Source organism: Lemur catta, chromosome 8 (genome assembly GCF_020740605.2).
Source record: "Lemur catta isolate mLemCat1 chromosome 8, mLemCat1.pri, whole genome shotgun sequence".
NCBI classification, from domain to species: domain Eukaryota; kingdom Metazoa; phylum Chordata; class Mammalia; order Primates; family Lemuridae; genus Lemur; species Lemur catta.
The window spans coordinates 4,245,571-4,271,377 of record NC_059135.1 but is presented as its reverse complement, the minus strand read 5'-3'; the positions used below and the strand labels follow the sequence as shown (position 1 = coordinate 4,271,377).

General features: G+C 49.5%; 1 protein-coding gene across 4 annotated transcripts in view; it reads left to right on the top strand.

The window, feature by feature from the left end:
- The window catches only part of AGAP1 (ArfGAP with GTPase domain, ankyrin repeat and PH domain 1), a 507,675-nt gene that overhangs the window by 435,162 nt on the left and 46,706 nt on the right, over positions 1–25,807 (top strand). For all 4 annotated transcript variants that reach the window (XM_045560337.1, XM_045560338.1, XM_045560336.1 and 1 more), the window contains 3 exons: positions 6,892–7,046; positions 10,093–10,183; positions 15,299–15,521. In XM_045560337.1, coding sequence (XP_045416293.1) covers positions 6,892–7,046; positions 10,093–10,183; positions 15,299–15,521 — 469 coding nt within the window. The remainder of the gene's footprint in view (positions 1–6,891; positions 7,047–10,092; positions 10,184–15,298; positions 15,522–25,807) is intronic.

Here is a 25,807-nt window from a genome sequence, read left to right as displayed (position 1 = left end):
CCTTCCCGGCTCTGCCGTGCTGGTCGCCAGCATCCTTACCTGTCCACGGGTTTTCCTTCCTGTGGTGTGGCTAAAGCCACCTGCACCTGTGGGCCACGTCCTGACAGGTCCCAAATAAGGTGGGAAGGGGCTCTGTGGCCCCAACTCATACGTGAAACCTGGAGAAAGACACGTGGATCACGCGTCCCCCACCAGATCTGAAAAGAGCGGGAGTGTCACATACTCGGATTGGCCCGGCGTAGATGGGACCCTCCCTGCCCCCACGCTGACCTGTCACTGGCCAGGGAGCCAGACGCCCAGGCACATGGCACCTGGAAAGTCCCCAGCTTGTGACCACCACACCTGTGCTCTCTGCCCCCCAGTGTTCTCCAGGCTGGCCTGACCGGGTGGCCTGATGGCGGTTAGAAGCAGGACGCTAGTGACTAGCAGGTTAGGGACTTCCGGGAAAACTGCTTCTAAAAGACCCAGCGTTGCTCTCACGTGAGAGTTTGGGAAGTAACAGGAACCCCACCGGGAACCCTCTGGCTCCCACTCGACCCCCGCGGAGCGCTCCCTTTTAGGGGTTCCTTTGTTTTTAGGAAATGGGGGTGGAATGTGGGGACCCAGTGGTATTGTTCTGTGCGTATTACACCATGCGGTAGGTTTGTCACAGAGAAGCAAATCACTCCTTCGTGGAAGTCGTATCTAATGTGACTGAATACGCCCTGGCTCTGCAATCCTTATGCTTAGTTTTTTAATCTCAGAGGCAGAGAAAAGTCCTATGACAGGTAGAATTCAGTTCTGAAACTCTAACCATGGGTGTTCACGTACTCTCCTCCCTTAAAAAAAAAAAAAAAAAAGCCACATGGAGACAGTGTCCTGGAAAGCACGTGGCCCTGGCGTAGCTGGACGCCCCTTGGTGACCTCGGTGCAGAGGGATCGCAGTTAGGCTCTGTGCTCGGCTGTCAGTCCTTACTCGGGAAGGGAGTCCCAGCTGTCCAGCCCCTTGTCATAGACTTCAGGGCCTGAAATCCAAAAGCGGACTTAGGTCGCACCCCTGCCGGGGCCTGCCTCTGTACCAGGTGCACAGGGCTCCCTCCCCTCCTCCCTGTCCCCCCACAGGGGACTGCCGCGCTCCCTGCGGGTGGCACGGGGGCTTGCACTGCAGTTCTGCCCCAGAGCCCCTTCAGCACGGACAGCCTCTCTGGGCCGTTGCCTCTTGATGGGGAGCTGTCGCAGGACCCTGCGTGGACCAGACAGCGTTGTTCTCGGCCTCTCTGGGACTGGGCTGAACCATTCAGTTTTTAACAAAATAAAAAATTCCAAAAGAACGGCTCTTCGGTGTTTCACCACACAGTCAGCTGCTACTCAGACTGAAAAGCTTGGCATTCAGACCTGTCCTGTGACCACAGGGCCTTTGTACGTGCTTCATACGCATCCCAGACAGCACACACAGCGATCACAGTGGGCACAGAACCTGCTGTTGTGCCACACGTCACCACAGAGGGGTTGGGACTGTTGGTTTTGATTCCTGTCTTCATTCGTTTCTTCCTTATTTCTGTAATTTTGTGCCTGTCCACGTTTAGAGTCATCCCACAGGAATCTCCCTCAAAAAAGAAAGGGGTCTCAAATTAGCTGAATCATAGGGGTTTCCGAAGTTGGTTCTGAACTGGGACGTGAAACTTAGCTGTGCTTCCCAGGGTCACTGGGCTCCCTTTCCCAGTCCAACCTGGTGTCTGTCAGCTGGGTCACAGGTGTGTCCTGTGTCTGTCTGCTCTTTACTCTGTTGGGACTTACTGGCATTTCACCATAATTGGCCAATTCAGCCAGGGTTTCATTCTCCAGGAGACGAGGCCTGAACCTACTCAGGCCACTCTCAGACTCGGGGGGGGGGGGGTCTGTCTCTACCACCTGCTGTGAGTAGCTGCGGGCTGAGTGGTCCTTTATGTCATTATAGTCACAGATCTTTGTATCTGTCCTTCTCTGCCTCACAGATGGAGAGAAATGTATGTCCATTATTTGTAAAGGCATACTTAAGTGTGATTTTTGTTTGCTAGTACACAGAAATGCAATTAATATTTCCATATTAGTCTTATATTTTGACCATTTACTAACTACCGTTGTTATTTATTTTTAACAATTTGTAGGTTATTTATTACTTAGTTTTACTACCCTGGCTAGCAGCATTGAAGGAAGGCAGTTACAGTAAGTGTTCTTGTCTTAGACATCCTGCAACTGCATGTTCAAAGGAATGCTTCTAACGTTGCACCCTGAAGAATAATGGTACTATGGGGTTTAGGGATAGATCCCTCTTTGTCCAGGGTAAGGGAGTTTCCGTCTATTCCTAGTTGGCTAAGAAGTTTTAATCATGTTTCTTTTCTTTATTAATCGATCTTCCTCTTCTGGATGGGAAATTGCACACTCTGTTTTCTTGCAGAGGTTTACCGTGTGGACGTAACCAAAGTCTGACATTAGTTCTTACCTCCCCCAGGAAACAGAACAAGACCTGCTGGACATCTTAACTCCGGTGTCACCTCCACCCTCACGTTCTCTATCATTTTGTACCTTCCGCATGTTAGACGTCATTATTAGAAGTCATAGTTAATATAACATTTCTTTAGCTTTATTTATATGTTTATCAGTTCGTTTGCCCACCAGCCCTGCTCTCTCAAGCCTTCCCTCTGGGATCTTCCTGAAGCGTAAAGTGTAGTAGTTCCTCTAGTGAAGGTCTGTTAGTAATAAGCACTTTTGATCCTTTTGTATGAAAATACCTTTATTCCACTCTTGGTTTTGAAAGAGAGTTTTTTCCTGGATCTCAATTCTGGCTGGTGTTATTTTCTCTTAAGGATATTATTCCCCTGCCTTGCGGTCTGATTGTTACTCTTAATGCCTCTGTCATTCCTACTGATACTTGTTTAAGGGCGATCTGTCTTTTCTTGCTGGCTATTCTTAAGATTCTCTGACTTTGTCTTCGGTTTTCCATAGTTTTATAAACTTTTAATGTGGTTTTCTTTGTTGTAATCTTTCTGGGTAAAGAATGCACTTCCTACATCCATAACCCCGTGTCTTTCAACAGTCCTGTAAAATTCTCCCTGTGCTGTCGGGCAGTTAGACGCATGTTGCACCTTCCAGCTGTTCTGCACATCGCAGCCTTTCTCTGTCACAGCACCCGCCCTCCTTGTCGCTTCTCCCGATCTCTCCACGCCCGCCCATCTGACAGCTCACCAGTTTTGTCCCCGGCTCCTCTTCTAACCCATCCATGGAGGGTTTTGATTTGTTTTATAAACAACTATAATTTATATTTCCATTCTCTCAAAGTGAGGTTTCAATAGGGTGGATAGTGGGGCAGGCATCAGAGAGGGTGGCGGAGCGCTGCACGCACCCATTCACGTCACTGCTCTGCAGACTGTGCCAGTGACAGGTGAAGACAGAAGTGATCTCTCGAGGACGGAGTGAGGCCAGGAAATCTGTAGAAGGGACCATCAAGTTTGGGGTAGAGTGAGGAAGTCATTGCCCCAGCCAGGTCCCAAGAAGGTGTGCGGGGGACTCAGCAGAGGAAGCAGAGAGATACAGGGGAAGAAAAGGACCAGGAACTGAAAGGAGAGACAGAAATGTTTAGTGACAGGGAAGTTACTAGAAAAGGGAATTCGTGTCAAGTATAAGGAGAAGCCAGGTGGTGGATAGATTTTGAGGTGCGTGGTGAAGCTGTAGATATTTTAGTGTTGTACACTTGCAAGAAATGGATTCTGATGTTCCTGTGAACAATTAAATGTATTTGTTCTGTTAAGTGGATTTGGCATGCATGGGTAAATTTTGTTTATATAATTTAATAGGGTAAAGCCAAACTGTACTTTAGCGATTTAATTTGAAAGTTTTGTCTTTGCATGAAATACTGAGAGGATCACAGTGGAAGATGGCCAGTAGCAGCTACTGCATTGGAAGGAGGCGAAAAATGCAGGTGTCCCCGTGGCGCTTTTCAGGTCTCCATTGTTGTGTTCATCGCCCTGTGTTCAGTCATCCGCGTGTACGTGTGTGCCTGTCCCCACCATGTAGAGGCGTTTAGGGAGCACAGACTGTCTCCTGCAGGCTGGAACCCCTTCCACCCGGCCAGTGCCTGGCACGGGAGGGGGGAGGACGGCTGAGGACCAGGGCCTGCACCTCACCCGTGCAAAGCAAGTTCGGCTCTTCCCCTTTAGTTCCAAGAGTGTAGCTCGTGACTGGCCAGACGTTTGCACAGGAAGGTTCTATGGTGGACCAGTTGTGCAGAAATTTAACAGGGAAGCTAATCGTTGTAATTTTTTTCACTTGAAGATCCAATAAATCCTGATCAGAGGGAGCTTTCACATGTGCATTTGAATTTCACAGATTTTAAAAAGCATGAGCCTGTTCAGTAGATCTTCTAATGAAGAAGTGCCACATTCTACCCAGGAATTACGAAGTTTTCCATATGGTCTGATTGTGAATTGGGTAGTTCTTTCCTGCCTCACCTACCAGTTCACTAGGATAGTTTTGCATAAAATACATGAATTGGGGCACTATCTTACAAGAATCCATGCGGAAAAGGTTGTAATTCATACGATTCGGACATAAAAGTCCGGGGATCAAGAAGGCGGACCCTTTAAACCACAGGTGCAGTGGCTCAGCCAGTAACTGCAAGGTGTAATTGTAGGTCAACCATGGAGAGAGAGACCTATGTGTAAATCACAGGGACTTTTTTTTTTCCCTTCTGAAAAGCCCAACAAGTCCCCGACTGTCCAAGGGCATTACTGGGGTGGGGGAGGGGCCTACAGACACCCCCAACCCCCACCTTCCTTTCCACAGCAGGTGGAGCTTTTGCTTCTGCTTAAATACAGGGGTCGTTTGTTCTCTAAACTCAAGAGCTCAATAGATTGCAGTAAAATTCCTGATAAATCCTCACTTTCTGGCCTCTTATCGCCACTCTCCAGAATCAGGAAGCAGGGAGGTTCAGAGCTCGCAGGGCCTACACACCTGCAGTCGCGCTGAGCACATGCGAATGGGCGTGCCGTCTGCCCTACCTCCTGGGCGCTGTTCAGAGTGGGCTCCACGGGTTTAGGTCCCACTCAGCAGGCAGTTCAATCCCAAAGGAGCCACACAGCTACTCGACACAGAACACGATGCACTCAGTCCTCCGTATCCACGGCTCCACGTCTTCAAATCTAACCAACTGTGCATCTAAAATAGTGAAAAGCATTGTTAAATAACTATAACAATAACAGTACAAATAAAAAATATAGCATAACAGCTATTTACATAGCATTCACATTGCATTAGGTATTATAAGTAGCGATGACTTCAAGTGTACAGGAAGATGGGCGTAGGTTATATGCAAATGCTGCACCATTTTATAGCAGGGACTTGAGCATCTATGAACTTTGGTATCTGGGGGGAGTCATGCAACCTATCCTGCCTGAAAAGTGGTGGTTGGCTGGACCGTTGCTTTCAGAATCCGTTAAGCTGCCACAGGAAGGTGGCATGGCCTGTGTCTGGTAATCAGCGGTGGTTATTTACAGAAATGGTGCACTAAGAAGGACGTGAGCATCCGTTCCTAGACACTGTCCCCACATCCCGGGCGTGGGGCTTGCCAGCATCAGTGGGATTGGGTGTGCGGGGTCTCTCTCTGCCATGGGCTGGGGGGCTGTGTGTCTAGCAGGACTGAAGGGAATCAGCAGAGGATGGCCGGAGGGGGTTGCGGCTGCCTCGGAGACAGGAAGCGGGAGATGGGACGAGCGAGTGTCGAGTAAGGGCCTCCGGAGAGCCGGCCTAGGGCAGGGGTATGTGGCACCTGGAAGCTGGGCTGGGGGTGCTGAGCCTGGAAGATCAGAGGTTTGTGCTGTGGACGGGAGCCAGAGGGTGCCTGCAGATGACTGAGATGATAAGTAAAATGGGGGGGAGGAGATGATTATCATTATCGGTAACAGTTGCTCGACAGGTGATTGCAGTGCCGCGAGTTCACAGGCCAGTGCCTGGAAACTGCTAATCAAATGAGCTGCATCTAGAATCCAGCTTAAGATGTCTCACAGGTGATCTGTAACTGGTTAGGCTTTCTGTAAGTGGCCGGGCTGGGGGCTAGGAGTGGAGACAGGAGTACAGGACGAAGCCCGACATACATTTACGGGCCATGTTCCTCGGACCAGGCCGCATGTCAACATGAGTCACACACTTCGCTTAACTGGCAGGAAAGCACTGTGAAGTAGGTGCCTTCTCCTCCATCTTAAGGGTGAGAAACACGAGGCTCAGAGTCGAGGGTCCTGTCCAAAGACTCAGATGTGGCAAGTGGGGCCGTGGGATGTAAACCCAAGTCCCCCTCTTCCCGTTCCAGACAGTGGCCCCCAGTAGCTGTCAAGTCCAGGGCCTGCAAATCTCCGTCCAGGCCCTTCTGAGTCTCCTGGGATCCCCTGTGCTCTCTCCGTGTGAAGATGGTGGGAATCAAAGCTTTCCTACTGTAACAGAGACCTTCCGGCATCCTCTCTGCCACGGTGTGTCCGTGGACCTGCATACGGGCACTTACGCGGATGTTAGAGCTGCGTCCTGAGATGTACAGTACTACCTTACTCTTCATCCCGCGGATGAGGATGGGCAGCTCTAAGTCACACAGTTATTTTCCTGAGTTGCTTTGTCTGTGGCCAACACAGAGACACTGTCACCACATGCTGATTGTCATTTTCCCTTGGTCCCTGAGCATTGATTGAAACCTGGCTAAGCTGTGGTGGCTTCAGGAGCATAGGGAGGAGTGTGGATTCGGATCTCTGCCGCTGTAGCCGTCCGGTCCCCATGTGCCACCAGCCCCATGCAGGTGTGGTTGAACCCAAGGGCACGTTCGTGACAGGACCGGCAGAGGGGCCACCGTGTCAACAGAGCTAAACTCTTCATCCCCACCACTCTGTGTTTCAGAACAAGAAGAAAACTTCGAGTTTATCATTGTGTCCCTCACTGGTCAGACGTGGCACTTCGAAGCCACCACCTATGAAGAGCGAGACGCGTGGGTCCAGGCCATCGAGAGCCAGATCCTAGCCAGCCTGCAATCCTGCGAGAGCAGCAAGAACAAGGTGAGCCCCCACGGGTCGTGCGAGGGGAGTGGGGACCCGAGTGACACCTCTGGAGACGACAGTACATGATACGTGTGAATAACGATGAGGCCCAGCTGTTCTTTGTGAGAGAAAGCGCAGTGATTGGAAAGATGCACACGCTTTGTTTGTGTGCATCACGCCCCGTGCCTGAGTGTCCTGGCTTGACCGTGTTTGTGGGACAGGACAGCCAACGGTAAATCTTTACTTAGTGTTAGGTCTCACTCAGCTAATCCCAGATAGAAAGCACTGGCCTCTTGTTGCAGGTGATGGAATCTTTTGGGCCTTTGTGTCTTATGTGTCCACATTTATTTTTGTACTGGACAGGATACACTCAGGAAAGAGATTAAGACTTAGACGATGCACTCTTATGAACAGCTCTCATAGATGCCCCAAGTTCAAATCCACGCCGTGTTGGAAAACCTGCTCTTGGCAGAGACTTGGATGAGAAGGAGACGCACGTGTATGAGCACGCAGGGAGTGTGGGGAAGATAAAGCTGCCATTCTCTAAACTACCAACAAAACCTAGTCTGGTTTACTCAATAATTAGAGGTATTAATAATTCTGTTGCAGATGATTAGCCAGAAAAAAAAGGAGATTTTAACCTGCATTTTCTACTACCCAGTGATATTTCCTTATACAAAAGTCATTTTTCCCTTCAAGGATTTCTTCAATTTTATTATTTTAATGCTTGCATGTTTTTAATCCCTTTGCTGGGACAGTTTAGACTTTCGGAGAACATTTTGATTTTTCCAACTAGAAACCAAGGGAAAGGACATTGCCCACCAACCTGAAATTTCATGTGTGACCATTTAAAGAAATTTCTGGCAATGATTTACGTTCAGCCTTGTCATTAAGAAGGGAGTCTGTCTTCCAGAAAGATAGAGTGTCTTATTTTATTACCCTCTTTAACCAGGGTAAACCCGACCACAGTCGTTATTATTATAATGTAATTTGCTTCCCTTTTTAAAAGATGTTTTATACCGAAGGTGGGGAGAGCCACAGCCTTTCATGCTGAGCACCCTGGCTTTACAGGGTCACGTCCCCATGCAGCCAGGGCGTGGCTCCTGAGGAAAACACGTGGCCCTTTCGGGGCTCTCTGTCGATGGGAAGCAACAACACATGCCATCATCAAAGCGGGGACCTCACTTCTGATCGGGGGTGGGGCCACATGTTGCTGAACAGACTGTGGGAAAACCACGGTCTCTCACATCAGACTAAACCACCGAGGCCACCTGGGCCTGCAGAGGATGAGCTGGGACAGTGTCAGAGTTGCCCACTCCTTACCCTTGCCGGGCTCTTCCCAGCTCCAGTCTCAGCTGATGCGAACACTGGCCTTCGAATGCCACCCCGTGGCTCTCACTAGACAAGTACTAGACAGGTGCTGCTTCTCCTGGGACACCTGGTCACCGTGGGCACCTGCTGACAGGTGTGAGGGCATAAAGCACGTAAACATTGTCCGCCAGGAGTGGCAGGAGGGCAGAACACGGGCTCACTTGAGCGCCAGCTCAACGGTATTTTCAGCCGCCTGTGGATAATTCGGAATTGATAGCAGGTGTAGACCTAGATAGACCAACCAACCAGCCAACCACAGAAGTTACACAGGTACACAGAGCAGAGGTGGAGCAGACAGACATATCTCTGTGTATGTGCATGTGTGTGTACACACGAGTGCACTCCAGACCAATATCCGTCGTCAAACATACTTTGAATACTTGGGTATCTAACTAAAAGGAATTAAAACCCAATAATGCCTGATGCTAAGTAGACGGTAGTAATTAATAAGTGTGCTGCTAGGTAGTAAATAATAAATTGTTTCCCATCAAATAATTTGATGAGATAGTTCAGTTTAGGAAGAATTCTTACATAAAAATCAAGCTTATTCTAAGTGTCCTCTGAAATTGATCAATTTTTGTTTTGATCATAATATTAAATTCATATTTAATAAATAAACCTTAAAAACTGTACCTATCCTTTCACCTAGCACCTCTCCTTCCAAGGATCCATCCTTAGTAAATAAGCATGAATGTGTGTGAAAGTAGAGCAGTTCCTTACTATTTATGATAGAGGAAAATTGGAAGCGACCTAAATGCCCATCAGAGAGAGCTTGGCCAGTAGGTCATCACCAAGTGGAATACTATGCAGCCATCTAAAATGATGCAGCCAGACACTGCGATGGCATTGAGTGATAAACAGATACTATTGGACGAAAAGGGCAGATTCCCAAGCAGCAATATACGTCATGCTGGTTTTTTTAAAATACATGTATATGTGTAGATGTGCTTAGAAAAAGACTAAAAGAACAGATATCAAAATTTTAATAATGCTCTACTAGGGATGGCCATATCATAGTTTTTAAATTTTTATGTTCTTTTTCCCTCTGTTTTCTAAACCTACTGCAATAACCATGTGTTTTTAAAATCCTTTTTAAAGACCGTGAAGTCTAAGTTTAAGAATCAGTGCCCCCAGCCCACTCACATTTCTTTCTGCCCCCACTCCCGCGAGTGACTTTGTTGCTGTGGCAACTGAGATAGTCTTCAAATGACAAGTGACTCTCCTGGCCGAGATGTGTGGTGTGAGTAGGGTTTTCTGACGAGGAGCCATGAGATATGTCTTGCATTGCTGATTAAGCCCTGACCCTTGACTTATAAACAGATTATTTCTTTCTCATTCTTTAATCTTCATACCAAGTAGACACGTGGCAGTAAAGGGACGTTAACCAATTACCTTCTCCAGGTGGCGGTGGGTCTCCTGTTCATTCACAAATCATCCAGAACCTACCTCTCTGCCCATTTCTGGCAGAGTCCGTCTCAGCTGATGGATCCTGACACGTGACATTCCCCGGTGCGGGATGAGCTCTCCCTCGGTTACGCTCCGCCCTGAAGGCAGCAGGAGGCGTGACTGAGAAGCGCCCTCACCCTGCATTTGCTCACGACCTGCTTGATCTTTCCCTGACGTTATTAATAGCTATGTACGTTTCTCCCGGGGTTCTCAGACCTTACATTTGTGTGTCTTGCTCTATGCCCAGTCCCGACTGACAAGCCAGAGTGAGGCCATGGCCCTGCAGTCGATCCGAAACATCCGCGGGAACTCCCACTGCGTGGACTGCGAGACCCAGAGTAAGTGCGTGGCAGCAGGGCACGGGCTCGGGGCGGGAGAGGGATGGCCCCACCTGGCCACTATCCCAGCGGGTCCACGTCTGTCTTGTTTGGCGGATGAGGGTTAACGCCTTTTAAGGAATTAAAGTATTTTTGTTTGAATTTATGGTAACGTAGTAGCCTCCGCGCAAGCCGCATCTGCAGCATGCAGCCTACAGCCCACTGGGCACGCACTGGCCCTGTGACCGTGAGGCCAGGCACCGCCCAGAAGGCCCATCGGGGCACGTGTGTGCGGCATGACTCCGAGCAGGGTTCACGTGGGGCTGAGCTGGGAGTGGGGCCCCGGAGGCGGGTAGGACAGTGCAGCGGGTGGCTGGAGGCCCCGTCCTGAGTAAGGGAGCAGATGCTCGGGCGGGAAACCGGTTGAAGCCAATGGGCTGCAGGTGCGAAGCGAAGGGTGTTGAAGTTTGTTCCTCCCCTGTAAGCACAGGGAAGTCCTTAGCGTCTCAGAGCAAGGAGGAGCTTCTGAGCTGTGCTCAGGGAGAGCCTGGCAGGGAGAGGCAGGGAGAGGAGGGCTGGTCCCCCCAGGAGGGAGGCTTCCCAGGTAAGGGAGGGAGGGAAGCGCCGCTCCAAGCCCGCTCAGGGGCAGGGCAGGGGGCAGGGGAGAGACCCAGAGTCCATCTGCGGCCCCCACAGAGGTCTGTCCTGCGGGCCGGGGACGGGTTTTATCTCCCAGGATCTTGAGGTACTTCTTTAAAGTATCTTCTTTTGTTTGAATTTCTAAATTTTACTCCAAATGTGTGGCGGAATGGAGTTAGAAGAGAGAAGCAGTTATTTGAAGTGTGTGTTTATCAAAAAGTTTTCAAAGTAAGAGCTTTCTTAGAAGCACAAAATCTGAGACATATTAGGACCTCCATCAAGGGAAACATCTGCAATTTTTTCCACCGTGCGTCCGAAGATTCCTTTAAAAGGAACGAGTCCGTGGCTTACAGGGACCACGGTATGTGGCAAATTGGAGGTCGCAGGTCCTGTCTGGGGTGAGGGTGGAGAGGAGGCCGTGGGACAGGGAGGCCCGTTCAGGGGAGGCTGTGGGGACGGTTTGTTTAGCATGAGACCACATCACATGGACAGGTGTACGGGGTCAAGGGCGGAGTTTGACAATTCGGGAGAAAAAGGAGATGACAAGGTTCCATTCGTTACACACATTGTCTGTGTCAGGCCGTGGGCCCCAAGCCTGACACAGGCGGGGACTGGCACCCCACCTCCACGGCAGCCCCGCAAAGCCTACAGTAGGAGCACGTCCAGCCTCTCATTTCTTCAGCCCGACCCATAGGTGTGATCTCCGTCCCAATATCCTCGGGGTCCCTGCCCCAGTGCCACCTCTCAGAGCCTTCCCTGGCTGCCAGGTGTGACATTGCACATCCCTGTGTTCTGCTCCCCGGTGGCCCCAGGCTTTGATGTATCGTAAGGTTTTCTTCTTTCTTGTTGCTCTGCCCCTGTAGGGCCCTTATCCTGCATTTCCGTGGGCTGCGATTTCTGCGTTTCTGTTCGCTGCTGTATCCCCAGAAGCTGGTGCGTTGACACTGGCTGAACACGTGAAGGAACAGGTGTAATTACGGCCAACACCTAACACTGTACTTCCCGTGTGACAGTCGCTGCTCTAAGTGCCTCGTAGCTTTTAGTCCTCGTGACAAGCCCTTGAGGGGGAGTTATTGGCCTCATTTCTCAGGGGGAGCTGAGGCCCAGAGAGGGAGGGAGACTTGCAAGGGGTAGGCAGAGGCAGAAAGGCAGGTGACAGCACACGCCCCGCATGGAGGCCCCAGGGGGCAGGGCCCCCAGGGCTGTGGGGTCACTGCACAGGAGAGGGGCTGGAGCCAGAGAGGGAGACAGGAGACGCTCCAGAGCTTTGGGGCCGTGCTAGGGGGCTGGGGCCAGCCAGGCTGAGGTTCTCAGCCCCGGTGCCGAGACACGACGGAGCATCCCAAATTCGAGGTGTGGAGGGGAAATTGCTGCTGGTGAGGCTTAGGTAACGCAGTGGTGACATGGCAGCGCTGCCCTCCCCTCCACACATTTGCTTTCTTGGGCAGCTGAGTCCTGTCACTCGAGCACGTCCCATGCATGAGTGTCCACCTTCACATCTGGGCCAGGACCGTCGAGGCCTGCACTGAGCTCTGAACAAGGGTCCGCGTGACTGGGCCGCCGTGTCCGGACCATAACCCACAGCTGCGTGGAGCCTGGGGGTGGGGGTCGGAACCAAATGAGAGGTTCTTGCAGCAGTTCAGAGGAACGGCAGTAGGATCCCGGTGTAAGCAGTGACAGTGGGGACAGCGTGTGCGAGCGTTCACCACAGCACTCCACGATGGGCTGCAGTGGGGACGTCAGGGAGGAGACGGGGTGCAGGGGGGGTGCGGGGCGGTGGAGGACACTGAGTTCAGCATTGACTTAGCTGAAAGTACACAGGCCCCATGTCCCCTGTGTCTGTACTGATACCTCTCGGGAATTCTCATGTGACACGTGGGCCTCCCCACACCTCGAACACCAGCACCAACCACAGGGCCCACACCCCTCTTAGAAGGTCGGTCCCCCAGTGTAGGTCTGAGCGCTTCCAGGTGTTGGCGCGAGTGGACACGTGGCCTTGGCTGATGGCGCTGACATCGCGGGGACAGCCCCACGGTCAGACAGACGCCCTTTGCCGCTTCCCAGTAAGCCTTGCCCCACGCTGGCCACCCTGGCTTCCCACTGGCCCCTTGCGTGTGTCCCCCGCCTTAGTCAAGCCACTCTTTCAGGCACCTGAAAACCACGTGCCGTGGCAGGTCCTGAGGAGACAGAGCAAACGGGAGCACGGCCTCACAGCCGGGCTGCCCTCCTCAGGGAGCACAGCACGTCGGGTCTCCCGGGCAGAGCACGGCTGCCAAGGGACCATCAGCAGGGGACCTTGCTGCTCTGCGTGGGGCAGGCGGCGGGCGAGGAGGACGTTGTAGGGAGGAAGACTTCAGCTGAGGCCAGGAGACGAGTAGAAGTGGGCCGGGCAGAGGGCCGGGGTCCAGACAGAGGAGGGGCATCGTGCACAGGGGGGTCGAGGGACTGCCGGTGCTCACATGAGGCAAGGTGAGGAAGGGGTTTGGTTCCAGTCTTGCCGGGAGGCATTTTGGACTGGATCTGAATGGTATATGGCAGCCATGGGTGGCTTTTGAGCAGGGACATGATATGGTCAGATGTACTGTGTGTGACAGGCCCCTGGCCGCTGTGTGGAGAGTGGTCTGCAGGGAGGTGGGAGGTGAGGCTTTTGCACCCCTGTTGTGAAAGTGGCGAGGACCAGGGAGGGCGCAGTAGGTGCAAGACGAAAGGGTTGGATTTGAGAGAGAGAGAGCGCTGTGGTCGGACGTGGGAAGACGGAAGAACTCAGGTGGGTTCCCAGGGCCCTGGCTGGACTAGCTGGGTGAGCGCTGGTGCCGTTTGCTGGCAGGAGAGTGCAGGGCGAAGTGTGGACGGGCATCTGCGAGGTGCCCAGACAGAAACGCATGTGACAGTTATTGTAGCTCGGGAGTGAGGAGGAGCTGGAGCAACGGGCAGCTGTTAGCACTGGGGGAGTGAGCAAAGCTGGGGGTGGGTGGAGTGTGCCTGCAAGGAAGTATGGAGGCAGAAGACAGGACCCTGCAGGACCCTGAGTAAGGGGCAGATTCCGGAGGAAGAGCTGGGGGAGAGATCAGGATGGAGCAACCAGAAGAGGGAGAAAGAGCCAGAGAGGCCGTGGGCCTCAGAGGGGTCAAGTCAGTGTTGTGAGGAGGGAGGGAGGCAGCAGGCACCACCAGAGGCCAAGTGACATGACGGCCAGAGGGTGCCCCGGGTTTGGCCCTGGAGGGGCTGGTGCCTCGCTGCCCGTGTCTCTGTGTCTGTGGTCGGGTGGAGGTGGGGGCCAGGCTGTGTGTGACCACAAGGGGCAGCAGCAGGGGGCTGGAGGAGAAGCTGGCTGTGCGGGGTGTGGACGCCAGGCGAGAGCCGTAGGAAGGAGGGGTTCGTGCAAGCTGTTTGCCACGCCTCCCTCCTCCTTAAATATTTCTCAGATGTTAAATGATGGCTGGTTTTCTGATTTCTGATGAACTGGCATTAGGCTATTCCCAGTCATCTGCCATTTGTGGAACAAAGGATGTCTCTCCCAGTGAGTCACATGTGACATCAGCTACCTGGTGTTTTGTGGACTCAAGTGCGCCTGGAGTCAGCACTGACTGCCCCTGCAGGGTAAGCCTTGTTCGCTCCTGTCCGTGGGCAAAGCCACTGACTGTCGAGGGCAACCCCATCTTTGCAGATCAGCTGTAGATTCTAGCACGGGGTCAGCCCTGAGCCCCAGTTCTTGGTCCTCTGATGATGCCAGCTGGTTTCACACAGGAAATGGTCCAGTTCCAGGTTCCCGATGACATTCTCTCAACTCCTTTGTCGTCCTGCACAGTCGTGGGCCTGTCTAATACGACAGCCTGAACCACAGCACCACTCATTCTGCGAGTCGGGGTTGGGGGACCCCGCCCACCATTGCCAGCAGGGAAGGATGGAGAGCTGGGCATGAGTTCCTCAAATAAGAGCGCTGAAAACCATGTTCTTCATTGCGCCGTGCCTCCTCTGCCTTTGAAATTCGCGGACATGCCCATTGTGCGCCTCATAAAAACTTGGATGTGCTCATGGCTGTGGAGGTGGTTTTGAGGGACACTATGGCTTGGGGAACGGCCAGAGCCAGGGTGTCACCCAGCTGCCCTCAGCACCCCTTCCCGCTCTCTCCCACCAGCAGCTGCCCACGATAGATGCTGAGTCCCATGGGGCTGTTTTCACATGCATCGGCGCTGTCGAGGCAAATGCTGCTGTCGGGGTGTGGGAAGTGCACCTTTCTACCCAAACCCACACCTGCAGCTGTTTGCTGGGTGGCAAATCCCAAGGCTCTGGCTTAAGCCACACTCTTTTTTTTACATTACTACCAACCGCCAAATCTTTCAAGATACCTCGAACAGCACTGAGTGCTGGCCGTGCGGTTCTGGGGAGGGCTCGCCAGATGTGGAGTTGGACTGAGGGGTGGTTTTGTTTCTGGGGACAGCTGGAATGAGTGATGATGGTCTGATGGCATTGTGCCTTCCGTTCCTCTTCCCGTAGATCCCAACTGGGCCAGTCTGAACTTGGGAGCCCTCATGTGCATCGAGTGCTCGGGGATCCACCGGAATCTCGGCACCCACCTTTCCCGAGTGCGATCTCTGGACCTCGACGACTGGCCGATCGAGCTCATCAAGGTGATGTCGTCCATCGGGAATGAGCTGGCGAACAGCGTCTGGGAAGAGGGCAGCCAGGGGCGGACGAAGCCCTCCTTAGACTCCACAAGGTAGGAACACTGGAAGATGTGTCACTCCAGATGCGTTTTGCCACCAGTTAGACAACTAGGAATGACCTTAATGGACAGCCACAGTGGGAGTGGCCCTGGCAACCTGTAGCAATGCCGATTAGCCCAGCGTGGAAATGTCTATATTTAAAATGGGTCGTAAGCAGACGTGGATAATTCAAAGTCCTTAATTTTTTATGTTTGTTTTTAGGCCTTGGGGATTTCTTTCCCCCTCTTAGAAATGTATTAAGCTTCTAACCTTATGAATATATTGCTTTAATTAATACATTTCTAATAGGCATAAGCTGTGCTGTTAACACTAATTATGAATTTTTGATTCTTTAATTTTGTTATTCTTATATCTTTGATAAGCATCTGTTCCGTTGGTTCCACACCCCCCAACAAGTGATTTTTATGGTAACAAAATATATTTTATTTTGTAAAATATATCTCTAACACATTTAATCAACCAAGTTCGGCATAATGTATGGTGACTCCTCATTAATGTTAATTGTTACCCAGTGTAAAAAACGCATTTATTTTGAGGCCATTTAGTTTCTCATTTTTCATTTACAGCTATTATAAACCGTTTTTGAGTACACATACATATTTAATGCTCCTAAGAGGTGATAAAATGGCGTGTCTTCGGAGAAGGCGTATTTCATAGCGGCGGGACGGGCTGTTTCATCTCTGTAGTTGTCTAAGGCACGCGGCTCCCGGGCCGCTCAGGTGCTGCGTGTGCTCTGTCTCCCACGCAGGAGGGGGTTTGAGGTTTGCTTTCGTGTTCACCTCCCAGGTGTGTGAAGAGATGAAGGGAGAGGAGATGTCTCCCATCATTAGCACGTTTTAAAATGGCCCTGGTTTGTTTTGCTGGGGATGGGATCAAATGCAAGTTCAGTGGTGATGTTCTGGCTAAGCCACGGAAACCGGTCTCTGCCGCTGAGAAGAGTTGGTGGACTCTAATTCATTAACACTGAAAAATGAATTTGTGGTGCCACCTTTGGTTCACTTCAGAGAATGAGGCTGATGGATTATTAATCTTGCTCTTTATTAGGTACCTTGTAGGGAGAGGTGCACAGAGTGTATTTGTTTAAAATTGTGTGGGTTTTATGTGCAAGCTCTTTACAAGTTATACTGTATAATGGAAATATGGGTCACTTTCTCACAAACTGACTTTAGAAGCGATACACTTTAAAAATTATTTCTCTTGATTTGTTTAACACTAACATAGAAATCAGCTGAGTCATCAACTATGAGCATTCTGAAAAGGTGAATTCATATTTTAATATCTTTCCTTCATAGATGTAGCCTCGCTGAAGGATGTTTGGGTCTGAAAATGAAAAATGATTGGAGATTACATTGATTTTAATGTAGGAATGCAAGAAACACTGAAATAAGTTAGAAAAAATTAATTTTATGTATCTTATTATTTATGTACAAAAGAAACACATACCTTATTTTTAATGTCATGAATTAGAAAAGCTTGTTCAATCTATTAGAAACTAGAACGATTAAAAACGATGATGTAGGTTAATTTTTTAACTATCTGATAGATATTTTATGTTAATTTCATCTTCATTCATAAGTGAAGATTGTGCACAGGGATTTTACGGTGCTAATTTGTATGTTTGAGTTAAGCTCTTGGGTGCACAACTTTCTCTTCCATCTGGTCTTACGTACATCACATATTTACATTTAAGAGACATATTTCAGAGTCTGGCTTTCTCACGGATGGAGGGATTGCGGTTATATTCCGTCCTTTCTCTGTCACACTGGCCTTCCTAAACAGCAGTTCTGAGTGGTCATTCCCCTCCCAGTGGTGGTGGTGATGTGGTTACCAGCCATTTCCAAAGGTCACTGTTGGGTTTCCGAATTCCCTCCTCTTTTAAGAAGGTAAACACATATAAGAATCGAATGTTTCTTTGCGCCCTTCAGTAATTCTCTCAGGGAGTTTTGTTTTTAATTAAAATCAGCAAATATTCTTTGAGCGATTTATCATAGGGAAGAAACGAGAAGTGATGATTATAAACTCTACAGTGATTGGTGAACGTTCTCAGGGCCAGAGGAGGCTGCCAGGGCTTGGTAGAATTCAGAGAGCGGAGGGACGCTTACGGTGGGTATGTGTCACTGCAGAAGTGGCGTCCGAGCTGGACTCTGCAATAGGGGGTGATTTCCAAGGTGCGGGGAGCGGAAGCATCCTGAAGGATGGGCACGGCCTAGGCAAAGACAGGAACATAGTGGAACAGCTGGGGGGAACGTAGGCACGTCAGCAAGTCCCTCACTGTGGGGCTGGACCCTCTGTGAATGAGGAGCAGCTGGGCTGGGTGAGGCCCTGGGAGGGCCTTTGAGCCTGGGGTGGGTGGAGGGGGAGTGGCTTGGTCTGTTGATGTGTCCTGATCGCTGCCTGTTCGCTAGAGGACTAAAGGCAGCCAGCAAGGTCGCTGCAAGGGACAGAGACAAGAGGCAGGAGACCAGTTTGAGAGGCTGTGGTCCTGGTGGAACATATGGGAGCCCTGGATACACTGTCAACAGCCAAAAGCAACTCGGCCTAATTGTATAGTAGTAATTCACGCACTGTCACCTTCACCACCTCCCTCACTCTCCTTAAACAGAAACGAAGAACGGAAAGTCCAGGCCGGCATTGCCGTGAGGAATTGCGTCCGTGGTGTGAGAATGGATCTCCAGTCGGATGGGGCCTCTCTGAGCACTCCCACCCCTCCCCCACCCTCTGGTCTCGCTGCAGAACCTGGGATTGTTAGTAGAAACAGCTGGAAGTTTCTTTTAATGTGGCCCTGAGGTAATACCAAAGAGAAATATTTTAATAAATTTTTATCTCTATCGAAGGAAAAGCCAAGTGCAGTATATTCAGTCTAATTCTTGGGAAAAAGGCCCAGCTGTTTTCCCAAGGAGCTCTAGCCCATTCCATCTTGTTCAGAAGATTCATTCTGACAGTGGAATATAATTAGAGATGTGCCATGCCCCCAAACACACACTCACTCACACACACACACACACACACACACACACACACACGACCATGGGGAAGTAGAACACAGCAGATCTTCGTCCAAAGAAACAACCAGTTCCCCCAAACCGCCATGTATTGGAGTCACCCAGACCTGCAGGCCAGTTAGGGAGACGGGCGCCTTTGAACAGCTGGCTGGCCTTCTGCCTGTTGTCCCTGCACCCCTGATTAGGGCAGCCTCGGACGGCTTATAATTGGTTCCAGCGATTCTCAGCCACCCTGAGAACTGCCGTTCAAACTTGAGCAGCGCTGTGATCAATGGAAGCTGACGGCGGCTGAAGCAGTATTGACTTCCCATTCCTAAACAGGGGAATCATTAGTCAAGAAAAGCATCTTTTAATTACTCCTAGGAAGAGGAAAAAAAAAAAAACTTTTTGGATGGATTCTGCAACAACTGCCATTTTTTTTCAGCACATTCGATATGAAATTTATTGTCGCAGGAGGAGGGGAGAGGGTGCCCTTCGCGCCCCCCCCCCGCTGTAATGGGGGTTTAATTTGGAGAAAGAAGCACGTTAGGGGAGAGATCGATGCCGTAACAATTAACTACATCTGGGGTGGAATCAGAATTCCCCTGTCTAATTGCTATTGATACTATTTAAGCACACACTTAAAATATTGATTTGAAGGGAGGATGTAGAAGTGGTGTAGAGGTAGTGACGGTGGACAGAATTAACTAGATTTTAGGGGTTTAAGGAGGGGGCATTTTGCTGTCAGTGGGATCAGGACCTGGCGACACGCAGCGTGTGCGTTTGTGTATTGCGTGTTCCATACCATAGCGTGCTGTAGAAAGTCCAGCAGCTGGGCCTGGCAGCACCTGTGGGTTCCAGAGTCAGGACACACGGTGTCCCTGTAGGGAGAAGTCGCCGAACTCCTTGGTGACCCTTTCAAATGCGAGAATAATCAGCTCAGAGGTAAAGACGGTAAAACGGTCAAGGGAATGTGGCTTGAGTGAATGACTGATCGGACAAGCGATGAGTGAAAGCGGGAACTGGAACCCATGTTAGGTGCTCTGGTAATATCAGGGCATCGGAATCCCTGACGTGTTCATGAGCGAAACTGGGGCTCTGACATGTGCAGCACCAGCGAAGCCATCTCAGCAAACCTGGTGTGTGTCCTCCCCACCTTGCCACACTGCGGTGTTGCCAGGCTCCGTGGCAGCCCTGCGGCCATTGTTCCTTATCGTCATCCCGCTTCGCTCAGAAGCTTTTTGGATCGACTGTGCAGAACACAATGTCCCACAGGACGGGCAGAGCCCTCTGGTGCCGCCCATGTGCCTCTTGGCGGAAACCGCACCCTCCTAGCTGTGCTGTTCTCCCTTCGTCCCCCACCTCTGAGTCCCAGGGTCAAGGCATCCGGCCTGCCGGGTGCTGCAAGGACTAGCCGCTGTTTGCGTTTCCGTGCGTGCAGCCTGTTTACGTGGCGGCTCGGGAGCCTGCTGAGGTGGGCCAGGCAATCAAAGGAGCCGGGAGTGGGGAACTGTGTTTCCAATTCCGTGAAAGGGCTCTCGAGAGAAGCTCTAAGCACAACTGAAGTCACCCATTCCCTCTTTGATGCCTCTTGGAAGGGAACCGAGTTTGCTGATTTAGTACACATTCTTTCCCCTTTTTTAGCATCCTTTTTCTTTTTTCTTCTTTATTTGTAAGTTCATCTCCATGCCTAAACTCCCTTCTTGCCTCCAACCTATAAAAAGATGTCGCCTCCGATAGGAAGATGTGGGGCCGACATCAGAAACCTGCGTGGGAGAGACTGGCTGCGCACTTCCAGATGGAGCAAGTCTGCCCAGTGATGTGAGTTCCGTCCCTTTTTGATTCCGGAACTCCACTTTCATCTTATTTATGCACATGGAGATATTGATAAAGGGGAAATGTATCCAAACTGAAAATAATTGGATCCCTACAGCTATCTCTGAGATATTAAAAGCAGTACCACTTGGCTGTGTCTTTGTCTTGTTAGGTTTGATCATAAGATCACAATATAGTAATCTCAGGCTCAAATTTCTGGCATAAAGATGCACTGTTCCAAATGTGGCCTCAGGGGACATGACTGCCCACACAGCCCCAGGATTGTCTCATCTTATTATTTTTCAACAGTTCTTGGCCTGCTGAGGTCAATGTTTTGTCTCTTTTGAGTGTTCCTCTATGCTTGACACCTTTTCCTATTTTCTTTCTTTAAAAAAAAAAAACGGGGAGGGGGAGAAATAGGGGAAAAAAATAAAAAAGGGCTTTGCTGTGATGACCAGTCCATCTGCAGTTGGGTGGCATCTGCTCCCCACATGTCACTTCCCTCATTAACAAGCAATTGAATTAATTAAATGCTACTCAGAACACGCATAACAAGCTACCGGCAGTGTCCAAATTAGCACTGATAATCAAGGATGATTTCCTTTATTATCCTGCTAAGTGGTGTGCAGACTCTGATCTCCCTGTCTGCCCTCATCTATTTACATACCCCCAGCTCCTGCCTTTGGAAGCGGAGGTTATCTTACCTAGTTAATTTGCCACGATCACCGAGCATGGCGGATTGATGCCCTGCCCCCGCCGCCACCGCCAAGCGCGGCCCCCTCCCCGCCAGCCCTCCCCCAGCCCCAGCCTTTGTATCTCAAGCTCACTGATAAATTAAAGGCCACCCCTGTGGTCTCTCAAGTGAGTAATAGAGGCAGAAATTTCATTTTGCAACTGGCTGATTTAATGATCCAAAGGGTAATTAATGGCCTGATTATCTTAATGTTAAATATGTCCGGCAGCAATTACTGTGACCTCCCGCTTGTCAAGGTCCGGGCTGTGCTCTTCTTTCAATTAAGTTCTCTGGGGCTTAATGGTATGAATAAACTCCTCTGATTCTATCATCCCGGACGCAGAGGGTTCAGGGAGCTGGGGGCTCGTTTGGAGTTTTAATCAGCCTGTCTTCTACTCTGGCGATCAGAGTTAACAATTATAACAAGGACAGTTTAACTTTCTTCTTCTCTGTGCAGCGCCACCCCCCCAACACCCACACGTACACTTTTTGTTAGGTTTTATTTATGTCCATGTGTGTGTTTGAGTGCTCTGAGGGTGAATTCTGTTTGTGGAGGGAGCCGTGTGCTCCGTGAGGCTCGTCTCTTCCAATATAAATTATCATGTGAACGCTGTGGTTTTTCTGTTTGACAGGCTTAATTAATTGGCAGGAGCACCCGAAAATGACAGTGCCACTAATTGCAACTCAAAGTGAATTTCTGTCACCGTGGCATGCCTGTCAACGGGCATGCCCTGGACCCAGCTACAGAGCGGGTCCACCCTCCTGGTTTCCCGTCCGGGCGGGGCCTGTGTCCTGCCCAAGCCACGGCAGTGGCAGACTCCTCCAAGGAGCTGTGGGTTTGCAGGCAGGCCGTGTGCTCACAACACAGGAGTGACATTTACTGCCAATAAAGTTTATACATCCTCGGCTCTGCAAACGCAACAGCTGCTCGGGGACCTCGGCTTTTACTTAAGATATTTTAGCAACTTCTCTTAGCACGCCAAGCTGGAATCAGACTGAGAGAACCATAACTCACTTAGCAACCTTTCATGACTGGATGGTCCTCATTAGCACATTGCTAAATATGCGTGCGTTTACTAGAGCTCTGGGCCCAGATCAGAAATATTCTACCATAAATATTAAGCCAATTAGGAAAATGTACAAATGAGAAGTACATTAGCACTGCCTTAAAAATAATACCTATAGATTACAGCTGACAACGGATACAGCAATTCATCTAGTAAACCGTAGTCGGCAAGCTTGGTGGGAATTCACGCTCAGCTGCGACACTTTTGGATTAAGTTCTCCGTATAGACCAGCTCTAATTATAAGAAAGGTGATTTTAAGAAGACTCTCCATAAGGTTAAGCATAATGGGACCCTCTTTTTAAAGGATAACTGTACTTACACGTGCCTTTGAACCAGGTGGGCAAAATGGTGCTAGCAGTTGTTATGCTGCCTGCCGCACACGAACTCCGGGTGTTTATTTGATCCTGCAGGAAACCGGTGTGTGCTGGGAGCCAGCATTGCTGCCAGAGAGCTGTCTCGGGTTGAAGATCATTTACTCGCTGAAATGTAGCCATGCTGACAATTAAGGAGTTTCTGATTTTTAAGAATTTTTATTGCCACTGGTGGAGGAGAGTGCAGGTCCTCAGCAAGTATCAGCTGTCTGCTAGGTGCCCTGAACCGTGTTAGAGCCTGTTCCTGCTTGTGAGAGTATATGGAGGAATGGAATAGAAAGATTAACCTTTTCCGGCTTGAATTATATAATATGGGCCCATAAGTGCTGCCTCTATTTTGATTTCTCCAACAGTAGAGCACTTTCCAAAGCGCCATTTCTTTAGGTGGTGTTTTGATTATTTCGAAACTCTCTCTCCTCTAAGGAACCTTCCTCTTTGTCCTTCACAGTGAAGGAGAGGGAGATGCAGACAGGTTCGTAGTGTGCTTTTCCTTAGCACGGAGCCGGCCCACGGTCGTGGTTGTCCCCACTTTCCAGAGGAGGAGGAGGAGGAGTTGAGATCCTCCGGTCGTGTGCCAGGGCCACACGGGAGCATGGGACAGACTGCGGGAACCAGGGTCTGAGTCTAGATGCCCCTCGGCCGCCTGCTGCTCCTGGCCCGTCTCAGCGCAGCGTGTCGTGGCCAAAGGCCGTGTCAGTCGCCACGGCTGGAGAACGGTTATGTTCGTCAGTGTCCCTTCCCTCTCCTCCCGGCCCACTCTCACCTGGTTTTTATTGCCTTGGCCATTGTGTATCTGCGTGTATATTAGTGTGAACTTATTATGTGCAATGATACAACCACAGTGTCTTTCCACTTACAAAGTCTCGTAGGCGCACTCATAGTAACTTAAATAGGAATAATAAAGCATCATTTGTTTTAGTTTGCATTCATGTGGCAAACCCTCTTTTAGGTCACACAGCCATGATTCTAAAGTCTTAATTCTCTGCCCTGGGTGCTAATCCTAACACCTTCTACAGAAAACAGGCCCAGGGTTCGAGCCCCAGCTTCCCACATAACCTCGTGCGCCTGCTCCTGCCCAAGCCTCCCCGGCTCGTGTCACTGGCCTGTCACTGCTTCTTGAAAACGTGGGGCCTGCACTTCAGAGACCTCACGGTCATATTTGCTACCTGCAGGACGAAACATGGAGCCTGCCAGAGCGTTTCTGGTTCTGGTTCCATGGCAGCGTCAGCTGTGATTTTGATTTTAAAAACAGGGTAATTTCTCATTTGTAAGATGAAACTAGTCATTATTTCCACCCCCTTAATCATGTAGAGTTAATGCTAAAAGAAAATAATATTTGTGAAGTTTCCTGGGCTCCTTTTTATCTGGAAAATGCAGTCAGTTTCGTACCTGGTCACACATGCTGGTAGTAAGAGGGCCAAGCGGCCCATGCCCTCCCAGCGGCTGGGGAGGTCCTGCTGACATAGGAGATGTGGTGTGTGTTTATTTTGCTTCGTGTGGATATAGAGGTTAGTTACAGCATCAGGGTCACATGGGAAGGCGTATTCTTGAGCCCACCCCAAGCGTACCCAATCAGCTGGCGTAGGGCCCTGTGATGTGTTTCAACTCTCTAGACCAGGAGTCCCCAACCTACGGTGAGTTGTATAATTATTTCATTATATATTACAGTATAATAATAATAGAAGTAAAGTGCACAATAAACGTAGTGCACTTGAATCATCCCCTCCCTCCCTGGTCCATGGGAAAATTGTCTTCCATGAAAACAGTCCCTGGTGCCAGAAAGGTTGAGGACCACTGTTCTAGATGATCCTTTTTTATTATTATTTAAACAGATTGAGGGGGTACAAATGGTTTTTCGTTACATGGATGAATTGCACAGTGGAGAAGTCTAGGCTTTTGGTGCACCTGTCACCCAAATAGTGTACATTGTACCCAGTTGGTAATTTTTCATCCCGTACCCACCTCATACCCTCCCTATTCTGTCTCCAGTGCCTATTATGTCACTCTGTATGACCATGCATGTCCACTGCTTAGCTCCCACTTATATGTGAGAACATGCAGGGTTTGGTGATTTTGTTCCTTGGTTACGTTTCGGGTGCTTTATATGCATGTTAAAGATCGAAGAGCTCTGGTCTACACCACGTATAAACCAATGTCCACACCTCTGCCTGTGGACTTCCTGCCTCATCCCAAGTCCCTGGACTTCATTCCTCACTTCTTGAGACCCAAGTTTTCTGTATTCTTCCTTTACCAGACTCTAGTCTGGCCTGGTAAATCCAGTATACCATCCTAGGTGTTACAGCCAGAAAGCATCTCTTTGGCCTCATTGCAAAAGGATTATACTCTATACTCTTATACTCTATGATCAAGTGACAATTTCCCAGAAATGCAAGGTTGGTTCAACACACAAAAATCAATCAATGTGATGCACCACATTAATAGCATAAAGAGGTCAAGAAAAGACATGATCTTCCCAAGAGATGCAAAAAATGCACTTGACAAAATCCAATACCCTTTCATGATACAACCACTCAGAAAATTAGAAATAAAAGGAAATTTGCGGAACCTGATAAAGGACATCTATGGAAAACCCACAGCTAACATCATACTTTATGAAATTCTCAAGCTTCCCCACTAAGTTCAGGAAGACAAGAATGTCGCCACTTCTATTTCGTATTGCAATGGAGATTCAAGCCAGGGAATTAGGCAAGAAAAAGAAACCAAAGGCAGAAGTAAAACTATCCCTTTGCAGGTGACATAATCTTCTATGTAGAAAATCCTGAGGAACCCACAAGAAGCAATTGGAGCTGATAAACAAGTTCAACAAGATTGAAGGATACAAGTCAATATACAAAACTCAGTTGTATTTCTATACACTAGCAGTTAACAATCAAAATAAAATTAAGGACAATTCCATTGACAATGGCATCAAAAAGAATAACATACTTAGGAATACATTTAACCTGTACACTGAAAACTAGAAAGCATCATTGAGAGAAATTAAAGGAGACCTAAATAAATGCAAAGATGCTGTGTTCATGGATTGGAACACTCATTGCTAGGATACCAGTACTCCCCAAATCGATGTACAGACACAACAATATCCTTTTCAGAATCTCAGCTTTTTCTTTTTCTTTTTTTTTTTTTTTTGCAAAAATGGAGAAGCTGGTCCTAATTCACTAATTCATAGGGAAATGTAGGAGACTCTGAAATAGGCAAAACAATGTTGAAACAGAAAAGCAAAGTTGGAGGACTCATACTTCCTGACAAAACAAAACCACAGTAATGCCAGACTGTGTGATACTGACATGA